This window comes from Anolis sagrei, chromosome 11 (assembly GCF_037176765.1).
Source record: "Anolis sagrei isolate rAnoSag1 chromosome 11, rAnoSag1.mat, whole genome shotgun sequence".
Lineage (NCBI taxonomy): Eukaryota > Metazoa > Chordata > Lepidosauria > Squamata > Dactyloidae > Anolis > Anolis sagrei.
The window spans coordinates 24,802,108-24,823,490 of record NC_090031.1 but is presented as its reverse complement, the minus strand read 5'-3'; the positions used below and the strand labels follow the sequence as shown (position 1 = coordinate 24,823,490).

Here is a 21,383-nt window from a genome sequence, read left to right as displayed (position 1 = left end):
TTTGCCTAACACTCTAAAAATTAGGGACCAATTCAACATAAGGCAGCATCTCAGGAGGTAATTTCAGCCTGGCCCATGTTTTTCAGAGCAGATTGCTTCTCATTAAGTGCTCATAGGATTCCGGCCTTGATGATACAAGTTCCTTGCAATCCTGTGCACCAGAGGTGACAACTTTCGCCGTTTCTTCCTGGAGTTTGGCCCTTCGATTCCCTCTTGCTCTTCTTGATGGTAATCACCTTTCGCAGGTCCTAGGGTCACCAATGTGTTCTTCTCTTGCTAGGCATTGTGTTCTGCAGTCAATGGAACGTGCTTCCCTTGTTGTGGGGGATAGGGTTTTGAACGTTGTTATGTGCTTCGAGGACTTCCAAAGGGAATCAGACAGCAGAAGGCAAGCAGCCATTTCCAGGAGCTCGTTAGGGCCCTTTTATGAAGATAGGGGTGTAAGAAAGTTATATATTCAGAAAGTTATTGTGTCATGCTGTTGATCAGCCTTCCGCAACTCGATAACCTTTCAGGCATTTTGGCTTTCAATTCATCTCCATCCCAGTGATCAGAACAAGGGCTGGTAGTTGTTGTCCAGAGGGAGGGCTTTATGGCATGCCAGAAAGATGTCTACATGGCAATCAATTCTTCCATAAAGGACCTATTGCGCTTGTTATTTGGGAAGGGAAGTGGACAGGAGGGAGCTTGTGCGGTGATTCATTCATATTCCATTTCTCCCTATAGGAATAAACACTATGTCACAAAATTTGAAAACTTTTCCTGGTTTGAAAGTGTTCTTTCCTGTCTAATTCTGTAGTTCTTACTTTGCAAGTAGTTGTAATACTCCAGAAAAATTGTTTTTGTGGGTGTCACAAACAATGTCAAATTGGTCGAGACTCTAGGACAGTGATTCTCAACCTTCCTAATGCCGCGTCCCTTTAATACAGTTCCCCATGTTGTGCTGACCACCAACCATAAAATTATTTTTGTTGCTACTTCATAACTATAATTTTGATGCTGTTATGAATCTTAATGTAAATACCTGATATGCAGGATGTATTTTCATTGTTACTTCTCTTTCTCCTTGGGATTCAGCTATGGAGGGCCACTCCACCCATCTCTTAAGTCAGGGGTCCTCAAACTTTGTAAACAGAGGGCCAGGTCACAGTCCCTCAAACCGTTGGAGGGCTGGATTATAATGTGAAAAAAAATGAATGAATTCCTATTCATACTGCACATAACTTATCTGTAGTGCAAAAACACTTTGAAACAATACAATAATTAAAATGAAGAACAATTTTAACAAATATGAACTTATTAGTATTTCAGTGAGAAGTGTGGGCCTGCTTTTGGCTGAGATAGGTTTGTTGTTGTTGTTGTTGTTGTTGTTGGTGTTGTTATGTGTGCTTTCAAGTCATTTCAGACTTAAGTTGATCCTGAGCGAGGGCCGGGTAAATGACCTTGGAGGGCTGTATCCGGCCCTCGGGCCGTAGTTTTAGGACCCCTGTCTTAAGTCCTGCACTCCCCCAGGCCCCTTCACCTTCTTCCTTATCACCTCCACCTCCTCTTCCTCCTCCTTCCTCTTCCTTTTTGGCTCCAAAGCAAACCTCACCTCCATTGCTCCTATCTCTTCCTCCTAAAATGACAGAGGGGACAGAAGGGGTGGGGCTGAGTAGCATCAACACCTCCCTTCAGGAAGCGAAGGGGATTGGAAAAAGTTAGTGGTGACTTGGTTTCTTAGACCATTGGAAATATGGGTTTTCTGGTGGTTTTAGGCGACCCCTGTGAAAGGATCATTTGACCTCCAAAGTGGCCGCGACCCACAGGTTGAGAACCGCTACTCTAGGAGATATCCATTGAAAAACTAGAGCAAGATGTACTATAGCAGGATGTCTCTCCCACAGAAACAAAGTTTTTTGCAGTTTCATAAGCCTTTTCCATGTTTTTGTGATAGAACCAATTAGGAAATGACATTGATAACAGGTCCATGGGACCTGACTGCTTGAAGGGATAGTTAACCCAGTTGTCCCTCTTTTGTGTTGACAGAGGGAGCTTGACGCCACAGCGACCGTCTTGGCCAACCGACAAGATGAAAGTGAACAATCGAGAAAGAAACTTATTGAACAAAGCCGCGAGTTCAAGAAGAACACTCCAGAGGTGAGCAGCAGGGATGCTAATTGTACGATATAATATAATATTATAATTGATAATATAATAATTTAATACAATATAATACTAATAATAATATGATATCAATAATTCAATGACTGCACATTGCTTAAGTCGCATTGACTGACAGTCTGCGCAGGGTTCCATACGTCACACTTTCCAACCTTTTAATGCTAAGGCTTCCTGCCAAAATGGAACTGTAGAGGAGAGTCTACTGAACAAGCCAGTACCTGCCGCATACCAGTACTGCCATCTGTTGAGGAGTTAGGAAGGTGGAGGCATTAGTTTCATTCAACCCTCGTATATACGTATTTCACATTGGCTACTGTGGAAACGAGTCCTGCATGCTTGATGTTTTGCTTGAAGGATATGCGGAACAGTTGGCCATATGAATCATGAGCCCTTTTGCAACATTGCTCCTCCTGCAGTGCGTTATGCTAAGCTCCTGTGACCCGTTGGAAATGTGAGATTGACAGCATGGTGCAGTTACCTCATTGCGTTATCTCCCTGCTTTATCTAGATTGCATGAGGTCGGATTACGGTCTCCATGGCTGGAGGCTACAGGTGATTGGCTTTTCCACACAGCCCGGTTGTTGCTTGAGGTGTTGAAGCCAGTGTGCCGATCTTCACTGGGACCCCCTTGACTGGCTTGTGCCAGAGTCTTTGCAGTTCCATCTTTAAATCCTATTATTATTATTATTATTATTATTATTATTATTAATGTATTTCTTGCCTGCCTCTCCTCGTTGCTCTCAAGATTGTCAACATGCGCTTCAGCGGTTTAGCTGTAGGATGTTCTGAAGCCATCTCAGCTTCCGGGTACAAGTCATTAAACGTTCTCGTCTTGAACGGTGTGACAAAAATGTCACAGCCTTCACTGCAGTTTTTGCCTCAGAGCCATTCCACAGAATGTGCAGAGCTACCCTTGCGCCTCCTCACTGAACTTAGCCATCCCAGTTTGCCCTGGTGCTGGCACTGGGAGGCATTGTGGGCCCAATGGGCAGCTGGTATCTGCGTGAGCCCCTTGAGAGCATTTCCCTTTCATGTATTTGTCCAGGTTGGTTGCTTGGTTTCTCTTGGCATCCTGGCCATCTGTCGGGGGTGCTTTGAATGCGATTTTCCTGCTTCTTGGCAGAATGGGGTTGGAGTGGATGGCCCATGAGGTCTCTTCCGACTATGATTTCTCAGTGCTGATGCCCAAAGAGCCTTCTCAAAATCTCTTGCCAGGACATTGGCATTATTATTATTACATTTATTATTGTACTCTATTTTTATTATTATTATTATTACATTTACATTATTTTACTCTATTATTATTTTTATTACATTTATTATTTTACCTTAATATTATTATTATCACATTTATTATTTTTCCCTATTCATTATTGTTAGTATTACATTTACATTATTTTCCTCTAATATTATTTTTATTACATTTATTGTTTTACTTTATTATTATTATTATTATTAAAATTATTATTTTCCCCTATTCATTATTGTTATTATTACATTTATTATTTTACTTTATTTAATAGTATTATTATTACATTTCAATTATTTTACTCTATTATTATTTTTATTACATTTATTATTTTACATTATTATTATTATTATTACATTTATTATTTTCACTATTCATTGTTATTATTACATTATTTATTTGTTTATTTATTTATTTACAACATTTATCTGCCACCTTTCTCACACCGAAGGGAACTTCGGCTTACAAGATATATATACATAAGGTAAAGGTAGTTCCCTGACATTAAGTCCAGTCATGTCTGACTCTGGGGTGTGGTGCTCATCTCCATTTCTAAGCCGAAGAGCCAGCGTTGTCCGTAGACACCTCCAAGGTCATGTGGCCGGCATGACTGCATGGAGCGCCGTTACATATATATATATACATACAATATATTATATTATTAGCATAGTACAATATCAGTATTATATATTACTATATTGTACTATACCATTATATTGTAATATTATTAGTCATATTACATGTAATGTAAAATATATAATTATAATATATATTATTTTACTCTATTATTATTATTACATTTACATTATTTATTATTATTTTATTACATTTATTATATTACTTTATTATTAATATTATGTTTATTATTTTCCCCTCTTCAGTATTGTTATTATTACATTTATTATTTTACTCTATTTAATGTTACTATTATTATGACATTTATTATTTTCCTCTCGTTATTATTATTGGAAGGATACATAAGCACATTTACATTGAAGAAGGTTAGAATAATGGTTCAAGCAGAGTTAGGCAGACTTATCTTAAATTACAGTTTTACGTAAACATACAAAATCATTCAACCTGCTGATGCCTCCATTAGTGTAATATTATTGGTATCTATTTCTATTTTGAAATTTACCTGCTGCATTTCCCACCCTTGGCTTATACTCGAGTATATGCAGTAATTGTTTTTTTATTCAACTCTATTGTTTTGAATGCAATTTTTGTAATTTTTCGCAATCCCGCCACATATGGATAAATCCTTTGATTCCACCACATTTTATGCCAGCATCATTTTGATGCAACTGGGACCAACTGTTGAGAGGATGCATTAGCCGGAGAAAGCCAACCCGCCGGCTGGATCGGCCATAGATGCCTGTGCTTTGGCCTTGTTTGGGCTCTTCTGAAGGCAGACACATCCAGTGTATAGTCAGCACACGTTGTTGGCCTGGAAGCCGGCAAATTGGGAGATTTCATCAGCCGAGCCTCCTTCCCCTGGAGGGCTGGTTGCCTTATCTGATGCCAGAGATCTATCTCTTCCAGGGGTAATGTTTCATTGTCTTGGTAGCTTATGCCAAGGGACTCGTCACTCAACAACTCGGAGGAGAAGCTTGAGTATGATTGCTACCAAAACCCTGTCTTGGCTGAACTGACGACTTATTCAGAGGTGCTTCCTGCCAAGTGGCCTCCTCATTTTTGCAAGCCGTTTTGGCAAGTGAGCCCGGCCCCGTCCGTTGCTTCACTCTGCACTTGGGAGAGTTCATTCAGACCGTTGTGAAATGTCTCCTGCCGCAGATGATGGGAAATGCATTTCATTTCCCCTTTTGTAGGGTGACAGATTGGATTTCTGGCAGCCCTGTGCAATGTTCCCCCAAACTTCTTTATGTAATACCTAGTCTGATAGATAGATGATAGATAGATAGATAGATAGATAGATAGATAGATAGATAGATAGATAGAGAATAGAACAGGTATGGGCAAACCCAGGCTCTTTTCTCAGGACCTCCCCTCTCTCACCACCTTATCCTTCCTTCTCTCTTTCCTTCCTCCTTCCCTCCCTCTTTCTCCTTCCCTTCCACCCTTTTGCCCTTCCTTCCTTCCTTCCTTCCTTCCTTCCTTCCTTCCTTCCTTCCTCTCTTTCCTTCCTTCCTTCCCTTCCATACCTCCCTCTCTCCTTCCTTCCCTTTCACCCTTTCACCTTTTCTTCCTTCCCTCTTTCCTCTCTCCTTCCCTCTCTCCCTCTTTGTCCTTCCTTCCTCTCCTTCCTTCCTTCCTTCCTTCCTTCCTTCCTTCCTTCCTTCCTTCCTTCCTCTCTTTCCTTCCTTCCTTCCCTTCCATACCTCCCTCTCTCCTTCCTTCCCTTTCACCCTTTCACCTTTCCTTCCTTCCCTCTTTCCTCTCTCCTTCCCTCTCTCCCTCTTTGTCCTTCCTTCCTCTCCTTCCTTCCTTCCTTCCTTCCTTCCTTCCTTCCTTCCTTCCTTCCCTCCCTCCCTCCCTCCCTCCCTCCCTCCCTCCCTCCCTCCCTCTCCACTCCCTTCCCTTTCACTCTTTCATCCTTCCTTCCTTCCCTCTTCCCTCTCTCTTTCCCTCTCTCCCTCTTCGTCCTTCCTTCCTTCCTTTTTGGCTTTCCCTCTTTATTTCGCTCCTTCCCTTCCTTACCTCCCTTTCTCCTTCCATCCTTTCCTTCCTCCCTTTTGTCCTTCCTACTCTCTTTCCTTCCTTCTTCCCTTCTTTCCATCCTTATCTTCCTCCCTCACCCTCTCCATTCCTTCCTACTCTCTTTCCTTCCTTCTTCCCTTTCTTCCACCTTTTCATCCTTCATTCTTTCCCTTTTTGCTTTCTTTCTTTCTTTCTTCCCTCCTTCTATCTCTCTTTCTCCTTCCACTCTTCCCTTCCATCCATCCACCCATCCTTCCTTCTCTCTTTCCATCCTCCTTCCCCTCCACCCTTTCATCCTTCATTCCTTCCCTTTTGTCTTTTCTTTCTTCCCTCTTTCCTTCCTCCTTCCCTCTCTCTTCTTCTTCCATTCTTCCCTTCGTTCCTTCCTTCCTTCCTTCTCTCTTTCCTTCCTCCTTCTCTTCCACCTTTTCACCATTGTTTCCCTTTTGGCTTTCTTTCTTTCCCACTTTCTTCCCTTCTTCTATCTCTCTTTCTCCTTCCTTCCTTCCTTCCTTCCTTCTCTCTTTCCTTCCTCCTTCCCTTCTACCCTTTCATCATTCTTTCCCTTTTGGCTTTCTTTCTTTCCCTCTTTCCTCCCTCCTTCTAACTCTCTTTCTCCTTCCACTCTTCCCTTCCTCCCACCCATCCACCCATCCTTCCTTCTCTCCTTCCATCCTCCTTCCCTTCCACCCTTTCATCCTTCATTCCTTCCCTTTTGTCTTTCCTTTCTTCCCTCTTTCCTTCCTCCTTCCCTTTCTCTTTATCCTTCCCTTCCTTCCTTCCTTCCTTCCTTCTCTCTTTCCTTCCTCCTTCCCTTCCTTCCACCCTTCCCTTCCACCCTTCCACCCTTTCATCCTTCATTCCTTTCCTTTTGTCTTTTCTTTCTTCCTTCTTTCCTCCCTCCTTCCCTCTCTCTTTCTCCTTCCTTCCTTCCTTCCATCACTGGGAAGCCGGTCCTCTTAGCAGGGAGTGCTAGCATGCGGCTCCCAAGTTAGAAAGTTTGCCCACGCTTGGGATAGAAGATAGAGGTGTGCAAAACGGCAGAAATCCATTCTGTTTTCATTTGGAAATTCAGGGCTGTCCGTCCCCTTCTGTTTTTTGGGAAAACAGAACTCGGGATCCCGAATTCTGAATCCAAACGCCCCCCTTCCCAATCTCCCAGAATCTTCCTGAAAACAGAAGGGAAACAAATCCGATTTCTGCTCTTTGGCACGCCCTGAGAATAGAACAGAGTAACGTGATTGCCATTGTAAGCAGTACAACGAAATGACGAGATCGAAGGAGAGAACATGACAAAAGAAGCATCCTGGGGGTCTTGGGTTCCTTGTGCTTGAGAGGGGTGAATGGGAACGCGAGCGGAGGAAACCCTCGGGGTCACGGCACACGTGAGGCTTCCGATCTTTCTGGAGGAGGAGGCCTTCTCTCCGTCTGTACATTAGGTTCTGTTACATAAGGGTGACATCATGCGCTTGGATTTCTCTGCAAGTTCGTCACTTGCCTATCAGGCTTAATTACAGGGTGTTCTGGCCATTTCAGGAGGAAGCCTGCCTAAAATGGAGACTGTGCTCAATATCTTTGGGAGTGGGGAGGGTGTGGATAGGAAACAGCCATTTTGCTTTGCCAGCTGCACACCTTCTTCGGGGTCCCATCGACCGGCTCTCAGCACCCCTTATTTTGATCTTGACGATCCCCCATCTCTGCCACCCCTCGTCGGAACTCAAATCCGCCCCCGAGAGATATGCCAGCAGTGTGATGGAGGCTCCTTCTATGGAGGCTTTCTCAATAACTGCACACCGCTTTGTTCTAAAGTACTTACAAAACTAAATGGTTCTAAAGTAGTTACAAAACTAAAGTTCTGGTGGTGAAAATTTCAGAACTCTAAGAAAACTTTCAAAATTTAATTATTATTTCATTATTGGCGATTTTTATGACAGAACTAATTAGGAACTACCATTTATAATGAAATTTTGAGAGTTTTGTTAGAGTTCTGAAATTTTCACCACCAGAACTTTAGTTTTGTAAATACTTTAGAACCATTTAGAACAGGGGTCTTCAAACTTTTTAAGCAGAGGGCCAGGTCGCAGTCCCTCAAACTGTTGGAGGGCCAGATTATAATTTGGAAAAAAAGGACAAATTACTATGCGCTCTGGACATATCTTATTTGTTGTGCAAAAAACACTTTAAAACAATACAATCATTAAAATGAAGAACAATTTTAACAAATATAAACTTATTAGTATTTCAATGGAACGTATGGGCTGATGAGATGGGATTGTTGTTGTGTGCTTTCAAACTTAGGTACACCCTGAGCGAGGGCCGGTTGAATGACCTTAAAGGGCCATATCTGGCCCACGGGCCTTAGTTTGAGGATCCCTGATTTAGAACCATGCATTGAACAGGCCTACTGGATTTTGGCCTACATCAATACGGGCCTAGTGTCTAGATCAGAGGTCCTCAAATTACGGCCCGGGGGCTGAATATGGCCCTCTAAGATCATTTACTCAGCCCTCGCTCAGGGTCAACCTAAGTCTGAAACTACTTGAAAACACACAGCAACAACAACAATCTTATCCCATCAGCCAAAAGCAGGCCCACACTTCCCATTGAAATACTAATAAGTTTATATTTGTTAAGATGGTTCATCATTTTAATTACTGTATTGTTTTTAAGTGTTTTTTGCAGTACAAATAAGATGTGTGCAGTGTGAATAGAATTTATTCATGGTTTTTTTTCACATTATAATCCAGCCCTCCAACAGTTTGCAAGACTTTGACCTGGCCATTTGTTTAAAAAGTTTGAAGACCCCTGGTCTAGATCCAGGGAAGTCATGCTCCCCATGCTCTGTTCTGCCTTGGTTAGACCACTTTCCCTGGAATCACACTGTTTCCCATTCTGGGCACCACAACTGAAGGGAGAGGTTGAGTCTAAGCTAGAATGTGTCCAGAGGAGGGCAACTAAAATTATTAAGGGTCTGGAGAACAAGCCCTATGAGGAGCGGCTTCGAGAGCTGGGCATGTTTAGCCTGCAGAAGAGAAGGCTGAGGGAAGACATGATGAGGGCCGTGGATCAAGAGGTGAGAGGAAGTCATAGAGAGCTTCCTTTCTGCTGCCCTGGAGACTAGGACGCAATGGAGCAATAGCTTCAAACTCCAGGAAAGGAGAGTCCACCTGAACACTAGGAAGAACTTCCTGACTGTGAGAGCTGTTCAGCACTGGAACTCTCTGCCCTGGAGTGTGGTGGAGGCTTCTTCTATGGAGGTACACTTATGGCACACTTGAGAATTCCATTCTTCTTGAACAAGCCCTATGAGGAGCAACTTAAAGAGCTGGGCATGTTTAGCCTGCAGAAGAGAAGACTGAGAGGAGGCATGATAGCCATGTATAAGTATGCAAGAGGAAGTCCTAGGGAGGAGGGAGCAGGCTTGTTTTCTGCTGCCCTGGAGACTGCATAGTTGATCAGGGCTGTAAAGAAATGGAGCCATGGACATACAGGTGGCTAAAAGGAAGCACAGTTGGAAAGCAGTGAGCAGAGACATGATGAGGGCCATGTAAAAATATGTGAGGAGAAGTCAAAGGGAGGAGGGAGCAAGCTGCCCTAGAGACTAGGATGCAATGAAGCAATGAACTACAGGAATGTTCCATCTGAACATTAGGAAGAACTTTCTGACTGTGAGAACTGTTCAGCAGTGGAACTCTTTGCTCCGAAATGTGGTGGAATCTCCTTTATTTATTTGGAGGATTTTAAACAAAGGCTGGGTGGCCATCTGTTGGAGGTGCTTTGAACGCCATTTTCCTGCTCCTTGGCACAATGGGGTTGGATTGGATGGCCCACCAGGTCTCTTCCAACTCTAGGATTCTATGATCTGGACGCATCTCTTGGGTTTGCTAGATCTCAAACACTGCCTGTCGTACCTTTGTCATCGCGTGAGCTGTTTGTGAGTGTTTCAGGGGCTGCAGCTTTCCTTTCCTTTGAAACGGACTCAGACCGACTCCTGAGAATTGCGCCGGAAATTAAAAGATCCCATGGGTTCCCAAAGACATTCCTCTGGGGAAAGAGTAGGCCTGCACCTCAGTGGGAGTGGCAGCTCTCTGGAGGCATTTGTTCAACTCTCTCTGTGTGTGTGCCTTGGAAGCCACATGGATTTATATAGTTTTCTTAGGCCAGGGATCTTCAGATGTGGCTATTTTGGCTGGAACAGAGCTTACAGCAGGAGGCCGATCCCCCCTCCAAAGACAAGTTGCATCTGCTATTGGTATAGAATACTAGAATCCTAGAGTTGGAAAAGACCTGGTGGCCCATCATCCAACCCCCTTCTGCCATGAATAGGAAAATCCCATTCAAAACTCCCCTAACAGATGGCCATCCAACCCTGGTCACTTTACTGATGGTCTCAGTCACCTTACTGCTGGCCTCAGTCACCTTACTGCTGGCCTCGGTCACCTTACTGCTGGCCTCGGTCACCTTACTGCTGGTCTCGGTCACCTTACTGCTGGTCTCGGTCTCTTTACTGCTGGCCTCGGTCTCCTTACTGCTGGCCTCGGTCTCCTTACTGCTGGCCTCGGTCACCTTACTGCTGGCCTCGGTCTCCTTACTGCTGGCCTCAGTCACCTTACTGCTGGCCTCGGTCACCTTACTGCTGGCCTCGGTCTCCTTACTGCTGGCCTCGGTCTCCTTACTGCTGGCCTCGGTCTCTTTACTGCTGGCCTCGGTCTCCTTACTGCTGGTCTCGGTCACCTTACTGCTGGCCTCGGTCTCCTTACTGCTGGCCTCGGTTTCCTTACTGCTGGCCTCGGTCTCCTTACTGCTGGCCTCGGTCTCCTTACTGCTGGCCTCGGTCTCCTTACTGCTGGCCTCGGTCTCCTTACTGCTGGCCTCGGTCTCCTTACTGCTGGCCTCGGTCTCTTTACTGCTGGCCTCGGTCTCCTTACTGCTGGTCTCGGTCACCTTACTGCTGGCCTCGGTCTCCTTACTGCTGGCCTCGGTTTCCTTACTGCTGGCCTCGGTCTCCTTACTGCTGGCCTCGGTCTCCTTACTGCTGGCTTCGGTCTCTTTACTGCTGGCCTCGGTCTCCTTACTGCTGGCCTCGGTCTCTTTACTGCTGGCCTCGGTCTCCTTACTGCTGGTCTCGGTCTCCTTACTGCTGGCCTCGGTCTCCTTACTGCTGGCCTTGGTTTCCTTACTGCTGGCCTCGGTCTCCTTACTGCTGGCCTCGGTCTCCTTACTGCTGGCTTCGGTCTCTTTACTGCTGGCCTCGGTCTCCTTATGCTGGTCTCGGTCACCTTACTGCTGGCCTCGGTCTCCTTACTGCTGGCCTCGGTCTCCTTACTGCTGGCCTCGGTCTCCTTACTGCTGGCCTCGGTCTCTTTACTTCTGGTCTCGGTGACCTTACTGCTGGCTTCAGTCTCCTTACTGCTGGCCTCGGTCTCCTTACTACTGGCCTCGGTCTCCTTACTCCTGGTGGCCTTCTCCAGGCAGAATCCCAAAGCATGCAGCAGGCCATAGGTGTCTTTGGAGCAGAAACTGTGGGGAGAAAGGAAGATCCTCTCAGGCCAATGGGAGGGGAATAAATGAGCTTTCACGCAGAGCCCCTTCACACTCACAAAATGGCAATGGCCCCCCGCCGAACCCCAGGCTCTCTCTCTCTCTCTCTCTCTCTCTCCAAAGTAAATGGAAATGTTGAACCGCAGGGACGTTTTTTCCCCCGGAAAGTGCATGATGTCACCCACTTGGGCTCGGAACTACCTCAGAGGCATCTGGTTAATTTACAGGATTTTTGAAAATACCTTTTTTCTTTTTTTTTTTGCAGTTGAGTTCCCTCCCTCCCTAAAATATGTTTCTGTGCCATGGCAATGCTTTTATTTCAATGACTGCATTTATTTAATTAAAACCCCCACCCGTCCACCCCCAGACTTTTTCCCCCTGCCCTGCAACCTTTGAAAAAATAATACTAAAAGGTGTATTTTGGATGAGGTCTGTGTTTGGGTTTTTGTTTTTTTCCTGTGGGGATGCAATCACCTGTATGGTTTGAAAATGGTGTTGCCGAGATTCGGAATTTAAGACTGAAAAATAGTTAATTGTGCAGTTAATGTGTGGAAATTGATTGCACTCTCCTTTGCGCTACTAGAGCAGGCATGGGCCCAAGTTTGCCCATGCCTGACTAGAGAATGGGAAGGGAAATCAGTGATACCTTCAGGATGGAGAAATGCTACAGATACCTGGCTGTCAGGGCTGTTGTATGGTACTTTAGAGCACTCAAACAGTGCTTTCTAGTGCAAGATGGCCTGCTGGAATCATTTATAGCAGGTAGAGGCTGGATGGCCATCTGCCAGGAGGGTTTGGATTGTGCCATCCTCATTGGCAGAAGCAGGTTGGTCCACAGGAGTATCCCTGTCATGTTCTGCTTTCTCTGGGATCTCTAAGCCCCAGAAGCCTGTGATATACAGTAGAGTCTTGCTTACCTGTATAAATAAAAATGTAATGTTTGTTTGTGGGATTAACATAACTCAAAAACCACTGGATGAATTGCCGTCAAATTTGGACACGATACACCTATCAAGCCAAAGAGTGACCATCACTCATAAAAACACAGAAAAACACAGAGGAAGGGACTTAAAAAGCCAAAAAATAAAAAATACATTACAGCACATGAGCAAAACCACATATATACACATATACATAAATATATACACACACAAAACACATATACGTGGATTGGAGTACAGCAACGTGTGGCAGGGGACGGCTAGTCCAACATAAATCAGCCAGCAGAACATGTGGTGTAATCTTCCTCTATATAAACAAAAATGTAATGTTAGTTTGTGGGATTAATATAACTCAAAAACCACTGGTCGAATTGACATGAAATTTGGACACAACACACCTATCAGGCCAATGAGTGACCATCATGCATAAAAACACTAAAAAACACAGCGGAAGGGACTTAAAAAAAAATCCACAAGAAGACACTACAGTATATGTGCAAAACAACTCCCCCTGGCAAACAAAACACACAATAGCATATCCACACTCTCTATCTAGACTACAGCTCCTAGCATCCCCTAGACCAGGCCCTTTAGGTGAGGAGGACATCAGTCTCTCTCTCTGTGTGTGTCTCTGCACAGCTCAAGCCTGAACAAAAATACAACAGTATCCAAAAGTTCCAGGCTCAGCCATCACTCGACCAATCAGCTTCATGCATCTTCTTTTGCAGCTGACACACACACACTCACTGATTTCTTGCATACTGCAGCAGAACGTTAGATAAGCGAAAATGTTGAATAATAAAGAGGGATTAAGGAAAAACCTATTGAACGCAAGCAATATTCTGATTCATATATGAATTATTGTCCTGGCATTGAATGTTTGCTGTATGTATACTGTGCTCTGGGGTGAGAAGGATGGAACATAAATGTTTAAAATAAATAAATAAAATATTTCTTTTATTTTTTATGTCGATGTTTTAGGACAAATCGACATAAAAAATAGTTCAATACATGGCAACATTACGTAGTAATTACTGTATTTACGAATTGAGCACTAAAACATTGCAATGTATTGAAACAGCTGTGGATCCGGGCGGGAAGCAGACTGCGTTAGATAATACAGAACGTTGGATGAGCGAAGGTCGGATAAGCGAGACTCTACTGTAGCTACAAAGGAAAAAGCTTAGTGGCGAAGGGAGCACGTCAAAAGGAGAGAAATGGAGAGCAGGGATTCTTTTGGAATTAGCACACTTTCAGTGTTGATGAATATATGGAAAAATGAAATTCGGCTGCTACCCTGCCGTGTCTCCAGCGTGACAATAAATCAATTGCGTTTCCCTTTTAAAACGTCTGGCTCCGTAATTTATGCTCTCTCCGGCCATTGCGAAGTTCGTAGTTTGGTGTTTTCATTGGCAGGCCTCATTCCAGGGACTCGGAGGGCTTTTTAGAAATACTGTGCTTTTGTTCTTGGCCCAAATCGAGCAGTAGAAAAAAAAATCAGAGGCATTTTCCTGCTTGTTGCAAAAACGACTGGGTTGGTTTGTTTTCTTCTGCACTGGGTCCATGTAAAGAAATTTCCGAAGAATGCCGACTCTCTTGTCTTGAAGCAAGAGCCCTTTTCTGTGGCAGCGGAGCATGGACGTGGCAGGCGTCGTTGGCCACGAACATCTGGATTCTGCTCCCAAAACATGCAGATGATTTGTGCCGCCAGCTTCTCAAAGAGAGCGGTTGCCTCATTGAGGAAAATAAATACATCCGAATGGCGCATCTGAATTTTCTATTCATGGCCTGGAGCGCATTTGCTGCTCTTTGTTGGGAGCCGTTTCAATGCGCCGTAAATCATTTTGCACAATCAGAGCAAGTGCTGAGCTGTTATTGACAGATAGCTTGCACAGAGAACAAGATGGGGAGCCAGAACTCCAGTCCTACTGTCTGGAGTCTTGGGCAGGAAAGGTGGGGTATGAATCACGTGGTTGCTCAATCGATCGATGAATTGATCAATCAGCTGGAGGTTCCTCCTCTTGCCAGAATCTTCTTTTCCAGTTACTTCGATTAGCACCTCAGTATACAGAATCCTAGAACAAGGGATACTGTCTGCGGACCTCATCACATCAGGGAATACATCAGGAATTGAAGGGGAAATGCTGAAAAAAAGGGGGTGTCTGATTAGAGCGTCAGATAAGATAGAATGTCGGATAAGTGAAGATTGGAAAAGCAAGACTATTGTATTGGAAAGAGAGAGTTGGGGAGCGCTCTTTTAATTGAAGGGGAATGGTGGAGGAAAAGGGAGTGTTGGGTAAGAGTGTTGGATAAGATGGAATGTCGGATAAGATGGAATGTCGGATAAGCGAGACTATTGTATTGGGAGTGGGGAGAGAGTTGGAGGGCGCTCCTTTAATTGAAGGGGAAATGATAAAGGAAAAGGGGGGTGTCGGATAAGAGCGTCAGATAAGACGGAATGTCGGATAAGCGAAGGTCGGATAAGTGAGACGCGATTGTATTGGGAATGGAGGGAGTTTTGGGGAGCGCTACTTTAATTGAAGGGGGAATGCTTCTTATCCAAAAGGGGGTGTTGCATAAGAGTGTCGGATAAGCAAAGGTTGGATAAGCGAGACTCTACTGTATGTGTGTGGCGCATGACCGAGAGTGATGCATAATTCCAGGCTGTTACTGTGTTCCCATCGTGTTCCCAGAAGAGGCGAGAGAAAGGAAGAGCAAGCAAAGAAACGAAAAAGAGAGGGAGAAGATGTATTAGGAAAGGAGTCACAAAGAGAGCCTGCCCCGGTGACATTGTGAGGGAGGCCTTTTCAGAGCTGGAGAAGGGAGAAAGCAGGCGGACAGCAGCTTTCAATTAGGCTCCAACTCTGCCTATTCGTTGATGGACAGTCTGCATTGTGGCGTCCCTCAACCCATGCTTTTCCGTGGGATGCTTTCAGGTGCTTCTTGGGAGTTCTTCCAAGGCTCCCATCCTAACTGCGTGGAAAAGGAAATTTCATTTGGTGGTGCAAAAGCATGGCTCTTTTGCGTGGCACAGAGTCTCCCTCCCTCCCCATACAGTCGGCACACTCGGTCTTCCTGCGGAGAGAGTAATCAGGCCGTTATGGGAAAAGGCGTCAGGCTTTATTTAGTTGATTTTTTGAGACCAATTAAAGGAAGACTGGCTGCGCTTCCTCTTGTAAACACACATTTAGCTTGCCTAAAATAGACAAACCTGACTCCGCTGAGTGGAAGGATGTGGCCTGCTTCCCGTGAATGTGCGTTGAAATGGTTCGCTCCCAGGAGCTTTGAGCCTGGTCATGTTTGCAAAGTACGGGCCATCCCAAGTTACATACGAACAAGAGGTTCAGTAGGTTTGTTTTTCAGTTGAATTTGTATGTAAATCAGAACAGGGATGTTGTGTAAGTGTAACTCGACACACACACACACTGTGGACCCTCAACTTAAGAGCATCCCAACTTAAGAGCATTTTGAGTTAAGAGTTGCCACTCAAGTGGCATTTTGAGTTAAGAGCGAATTCCAGAGGGAGCTCCAGTGCGAGAGTCCAAGGCTTTAGAGTTTCAAGGGAGCAGTCTCTGGGCCTTGTGCTCTTGTCCGCTTTGGAAGATTGCTGTCTGTCCGCTTAGCTCTTGTCCGCTTTGAGGAACTTTGATTTAGGTGATTTTGTGTGTGTTTTTATTCCTGGTCTGTTTGGCTTCATGAATAGAGAGAGATGGAGAAAAAGAGAGTAAGGGAGGTTTGAGCCTGGTTGTGTTTGCAAAGTACGAGCTTTGAGCCTGGTCACGTTTGCAAAGTACGGGCCATCTCAAGTTACATTCGAACAAGAGAGGTTCTGTAGGTTTGTTTTTCAGTTGAATTTGTATATAAGTTGGAAGAGGGACGTTGTGTAAGTGTAACTCGAGACAAACACATACACACACACACTGTGGACCCTCAACTTAAGAGCATCCCAACTTAAGAGCATTTTGAGTTAAGAGTTGTCGCTCAAGTGGCATTTTGAGTTAAGAGCAAGCTCCAGTGCGAGAGTCCAAGGCTTTAAAGTTTCTGGGGAGAAGCCTCTGGGCCTCGTGCTCTTGTCCGCTTTGGGAGATTGCTGTCTGTCCGCTTTGCTCTTATCCGCTTTGAGGAACTTTGGGTTAGTTGATTTTGTGTGTGTTTTTATTCCTTGTCTGTTTGGCTTCATGAATGGGGGGGGGGGGGGGGGAGAGAAAGAGAACAAGGGAGGGAGGGAGGGACAGAGGCTGGAATGAGAACAGGAAGAAGAAAAGGATGCGTTTACCTCTTGCTTTGTCCTTCCTTGCAACAACTTGGTGCTTTCGCCATTCCTTTGCTGTCTGTGCTCCTGTCTGTTAGTTGATTTTGTGGTTTTTTTATTCCTGGTCTGTTTGGCTTCATGGATAGAGAGAGAGGGAGAGAAAGAGAGCAAGGGAGGAAGGGAAAGAGGCTGGAATGAGAATAGGAGGAAGAAGAAAAGGATGCGTCTACCTCTTCGCTTTGTGCTTCCTTGCCAAAAGTTGGTGCTTCCACCATTCCTTTGGTGTCTGTGTTCCTCTGTTAGTTGATTTTGTGTGTTTTTTATTCCTGGTCTGTTTGGCTTCATGAATAGAGAGAGAGGGAGAGAAAGAGAGCAAGGGAGGAAGGGAAAGAGGCTGATATGAGAAGAGGAAGAAGAAGAAAAGGATGCGCCTACCTCTTCGCTTTATGCTTCCCTGCCACAACTTTGTGCTTCCACCATTCCTTTGCTGTCTGTGCTCCTGTTCAGACGGTTTCTCCTCACTTTCTGTCTCTGTGAGAATGGGGTTTTGAGAAATTTGGCTTGTTGTGGAAATAAGAATTGGTGGAAAAGCTTCATTGGAGACCCCTTTCCCTCCCATTAATAACTCTTTCAGGAGTGGATTTCCCTTCCTTCCGAGAGGAATCATAGAATCCTAGAGTTGGAAGAGACTTGGTGGGCCATCTAGTCCAACCCCATTCTGCCAAGAAGCAGGACAATCACGTTCAAAGCACCCCCAACAGATGGTCATCCAGCCTCTGTTTCAAAGCCTCCACCATACTCCAGGTCAGAGAGTTCCACTGCTGAACAACTCTTACAGTTAGGAAGTTCTTCCTAATGTTCAGATGGAATCTCCTTTCCTGTAGTTTGAAGCCATTGCTTGGCGTCCAAAGTCTCTAATTTCAAATTATCTAATTTCCTGTTAGTCCCATTCTGAACTTGGAGTCGTTTGTAACTTGAGGATGACTAGTTAGGATCCCAACACGCTTGCCTTGATCTGTTCTGAGGCAGGCTTCATGTGAGATGACCTTGGACACCGGGCCACAGCTAAGCCCACCCTTCCTCCTGACTGGGTTACTCTCAGCAGGGCCTCTGACATTGGGATGAATGAGTAGCTGGGTGAGGTATGTGGAGGCCTGACCTATTTGACGGTGCAAAGCACACGTTGGTACACTGCAGCCCTCCAGCGAATCCTTTTCGGAGTGCAATAAACATCTAAAGCTTCCCACCCCATTGTAAACAGGAGAGAGAGAAAGAGAGAGGTGCCCGGAGCACCCTGGATGTATCAGAGCTATTAAAAGAAAGAACACGGTGGTGCGGCAAACAAATGCACGGAGGACACGTGCCTCGCGAGGAACCTGCTCCCAAGTCAGGGAGCCAAGGGGTGATTTCTGTGCCCAGATATTTGTCAATACAGGAGGTAAGGCCCGCAGAAGGCCAAGCTTGTCAAATGCCTATGGTGCGTGAAGGAAAAGATCAACTAATAGGATTGGGCCTTGAGGTTGTCAATGGAATCTTTCGTTCTTGGTGGATTTCCCAGTTCCATTAAACGTTTTGGGGACCCTCTTGATCCTGTGGGATGGAGCTGTTCTTGAGGCTCTGTAGGCCTTTCTGATGATGTGCCCCATGGTATCTAGTGATGCAAGGGAGAGCTCCTTAAAGCAGGAATGTTAGGAATGAAGTTTTTTTTTTTACAGTGGAATTCATTTTTATCCTGCCTTTCTCCTGCTGCAGGGACTCACAGGGTTCCAAAGCGCAGGCATCTTTCCTACTGGCCTTTCTCCTGATGCAGGACACATAGAATTCCAGAGCGCAGGCATCTTTCCCATTGGCCTTTCTCCTGTTGCAGTACTCATAGGGTTCCAGAACACACGGCCTTTCCTTCTGCCCTTTCTTATGATGCAGGACACATAGGGTTCCAGAGCGCAGGGCATTTCCTTCTGGTCTTTCTCCTGATGCAGGACCCATAGGGTTCCAGAGCGCAATCATCTTTCCTACTGGCCTTACTCCTGATGCAATACTCATAGGGTTCCAGAGCACAGTGCCTTTCCTTCCGGCCTTTCTCCTGATGCAGGACCCATAGGGTTCCAGAGCACAGAGCCTTTCCTTCTGGCCTTTCTCCTCGTGTAGGACCCATAGGGTTCCAGAATGCAGGACCTTTCCTTCTGGCCTTTTTACTCACATAGGACACATAGGGTTCCAGAGCGTAGGCGTCTTTCCTCCTGGCCTTTCTTCTGATACAAAAACTCATAGGTTTTCAGAGCGCAGGGCCTTTCCTTCTGGCCTTTCTATTCATGTAGGACACATAGGGTTCCAGAGCATAGGTGTCTTTCCCTCTGGCCTTTCTCCTGATGCAGGACCCATACCATTCCAGAGCACAGATGCCTTTTTACTGGCCTTTCTCCTGAGCCTGGACACTGCAAAACATGCTCAGCACACAGAGGACATTGGCCTTGTCTTGCTCTTCCTTTTGCTCTTCCCTGTGTGTTGTGAAGTGCGCAGAACACATGGCCTTTTCATACTCTTGCTGACTTCCTATCACCCATGTCTTTCTGATTTGTTTTGCCATCTTCCCGGCCCAATCTTTGGTTGCAGCAGGAGCATGAAATAGTTGTGGATGTGCTGTGCGCCCCTTCTTGCAGGGACAGAACGTCAAAGCACTTGCGCTTGGACTATGTTCATCAACAGAATCCTCTCTCCTGAGCTTGCCGAGGATGCAAATCATCCAATTATTATTCACATAATCCAATCTTCGGGGTAGATTTTGCTTAATTCGCCCATTGTTCCGACGGAGGTATTTATGTGCCATAATGTGTCTGTCTTTGATATTCTAGAACCTGGTCTTTTTAATTTCATGCCAGGGATCAGAGTTTAACAACGTAATGCATTACGAGCCAGAAGACTTCAAAGCCGAGATGTATTGACTCGTTAGGAAACGATACCACTGGGAATTGCATTATCGTAACCAGTCAACAAACGCAGACTTTTGAAATATCCTGTTCCTTCATTCAGTTCATTCTTTCACTTTACATTTTTGGACACAGGAAGCGTAAAGAGCCGGCCCACTGCACGCACGCCTTGCATTTGAAGTGACAAATCCCATAACTTGAAAGGCAAACTTGGAAATGGAGAAAGATGGCTCAGCGTGCGTTTATATTATTTTCTGCTCACTTTGTGTCTTACGGAGAGCCAGGCAAGTGCTGTGGACGTATTCCGAGTTCTGCTCCATATTTTTGTAAGCCGGTACAGTGTTCCCTCACTTATCACGGGTGTTACGTTCCAGGACCACCCGCGATAAGTGAAATTCTGTGAAGTAGGGACAATGAAGAGAAGGAGGATGGGAAGGGGGAGCCAGGCACTGGGCCTTACCCTAGGGCAGTGGTTCTCAATCTTCCTAATGCCGCGACCCCTTAATACAGTTCCTCATGTTGTGGTGACCCCCAACCATAACCCTAACATTATGAATCGCCATGTAAATAATGATCTGTAGGATGTATTTTCATTCACTGGAGCAAATTTGGCACAAATACCCGGTATGCCCAAATTTGAATACTGGTGGGGTTGGCGGGGGGATTGATTTTGTCATTTGGGAGTTGTAGGTGCTGGGATTTACAGTTAACCTGCAAACAAAGAGCATTCTGAACCCCACCAACAATGGAATTGAACCAAAGTTGGTACAGAGAACTCCCATGATCAACAGAAAATACTGGAAGGGTTTGGTGGGCATTGACCTTGAGTTTGGGAGTTGTAGTTCGCCTACATCCAGAGATCACTGTGGACTCAAACAATGATGGATCTGGACCAAACTTGGCACAAATACTCAAAATGCCCAAATGTGAACACTGATGGGGTTTGGGGAAAATAGCTTTGACATTTGGGAGTTGTAGATACTGGGATTTATAGTTCACCTACAATCAAGGAGCGTTCTGAACCCCACCAATGATAGAATTGGGCCAAACTTCCCACACGGAACCCCCATGACCAACAGAAAATACTGTGTTTTCTGATGGTCTTTGATGACCCCTCTGACACCCCTTCGCGGCCCCCTCAGGGGTCCTGACCCCCAGGTTGAGACCCCCTAGGGCTTCTCTCCGGGCTGGGCCTCATTGCGGCCCTCTTCGGCCTCCTCACTGCCTCCGCTGCTCCCCACTCCTTCATCAGAGAGGGCCACGTCAAGGCTCCCCTTGATCCTCTTCCTCTTCCTTGGAGGCCCCTTTGGCACTGTTGACGCCATTGCCAGGCTGGGCCGCTGCTCCCCACTCCTTCATCAGAGAGGGCCACGTCAAGGCTCCCCTTGATCCTCTTCCTCTTCCTTGGAGGCCCCTTTGGCACTGTTGACGCCATTGCCAGGCTGGGCCGCTGCTCCCCACTCCTTCCTCAGAGACCCCTTGGGCACCGTTGATGCCACTGCTAGGCTGGGCTGAAGCCTGGTCTTCCACGCTCATCGCCCAAGGGACGAGGAAGTAAGAATGAGGAAGAAGAAGAGCAGAGTCCTTAAGAAATCCAAGTCTTTCTTTTGGTGGCCAAGAAGAGTTGTATTTGTTCCCCCCCCCCCCAGTTT

The 21,383-nt window shown here is 45.5% G+C and overlaps 1 protein-coding gene across 10 annotated transcripts in view; it reads left to right on the top strand.

Moving 5' to 3' along the window:
* Nucleotides 1-21,383, top strand: part of CUX1 (cut like homeobox 1) — a 307,807-nt gene that overhangs the window by 72,123 nt on the left and 214,301 nt on the right. For all 10 annotated transcript variants that reach the window (XM_060756991.2, XM_060756990.2, XM_067472043.1 and 7 more), the window contains exon 2: nucleotides 2,029-2,139. In XM_060756991.2, the coding sequence (XP_060612974.2) occupies nucleotides 2,029-2,139 (111 nt within the window). The remainder of the gene's footprint in view (nucleotides 1-2,028; nucleotides 2,140-21,383) is intronic.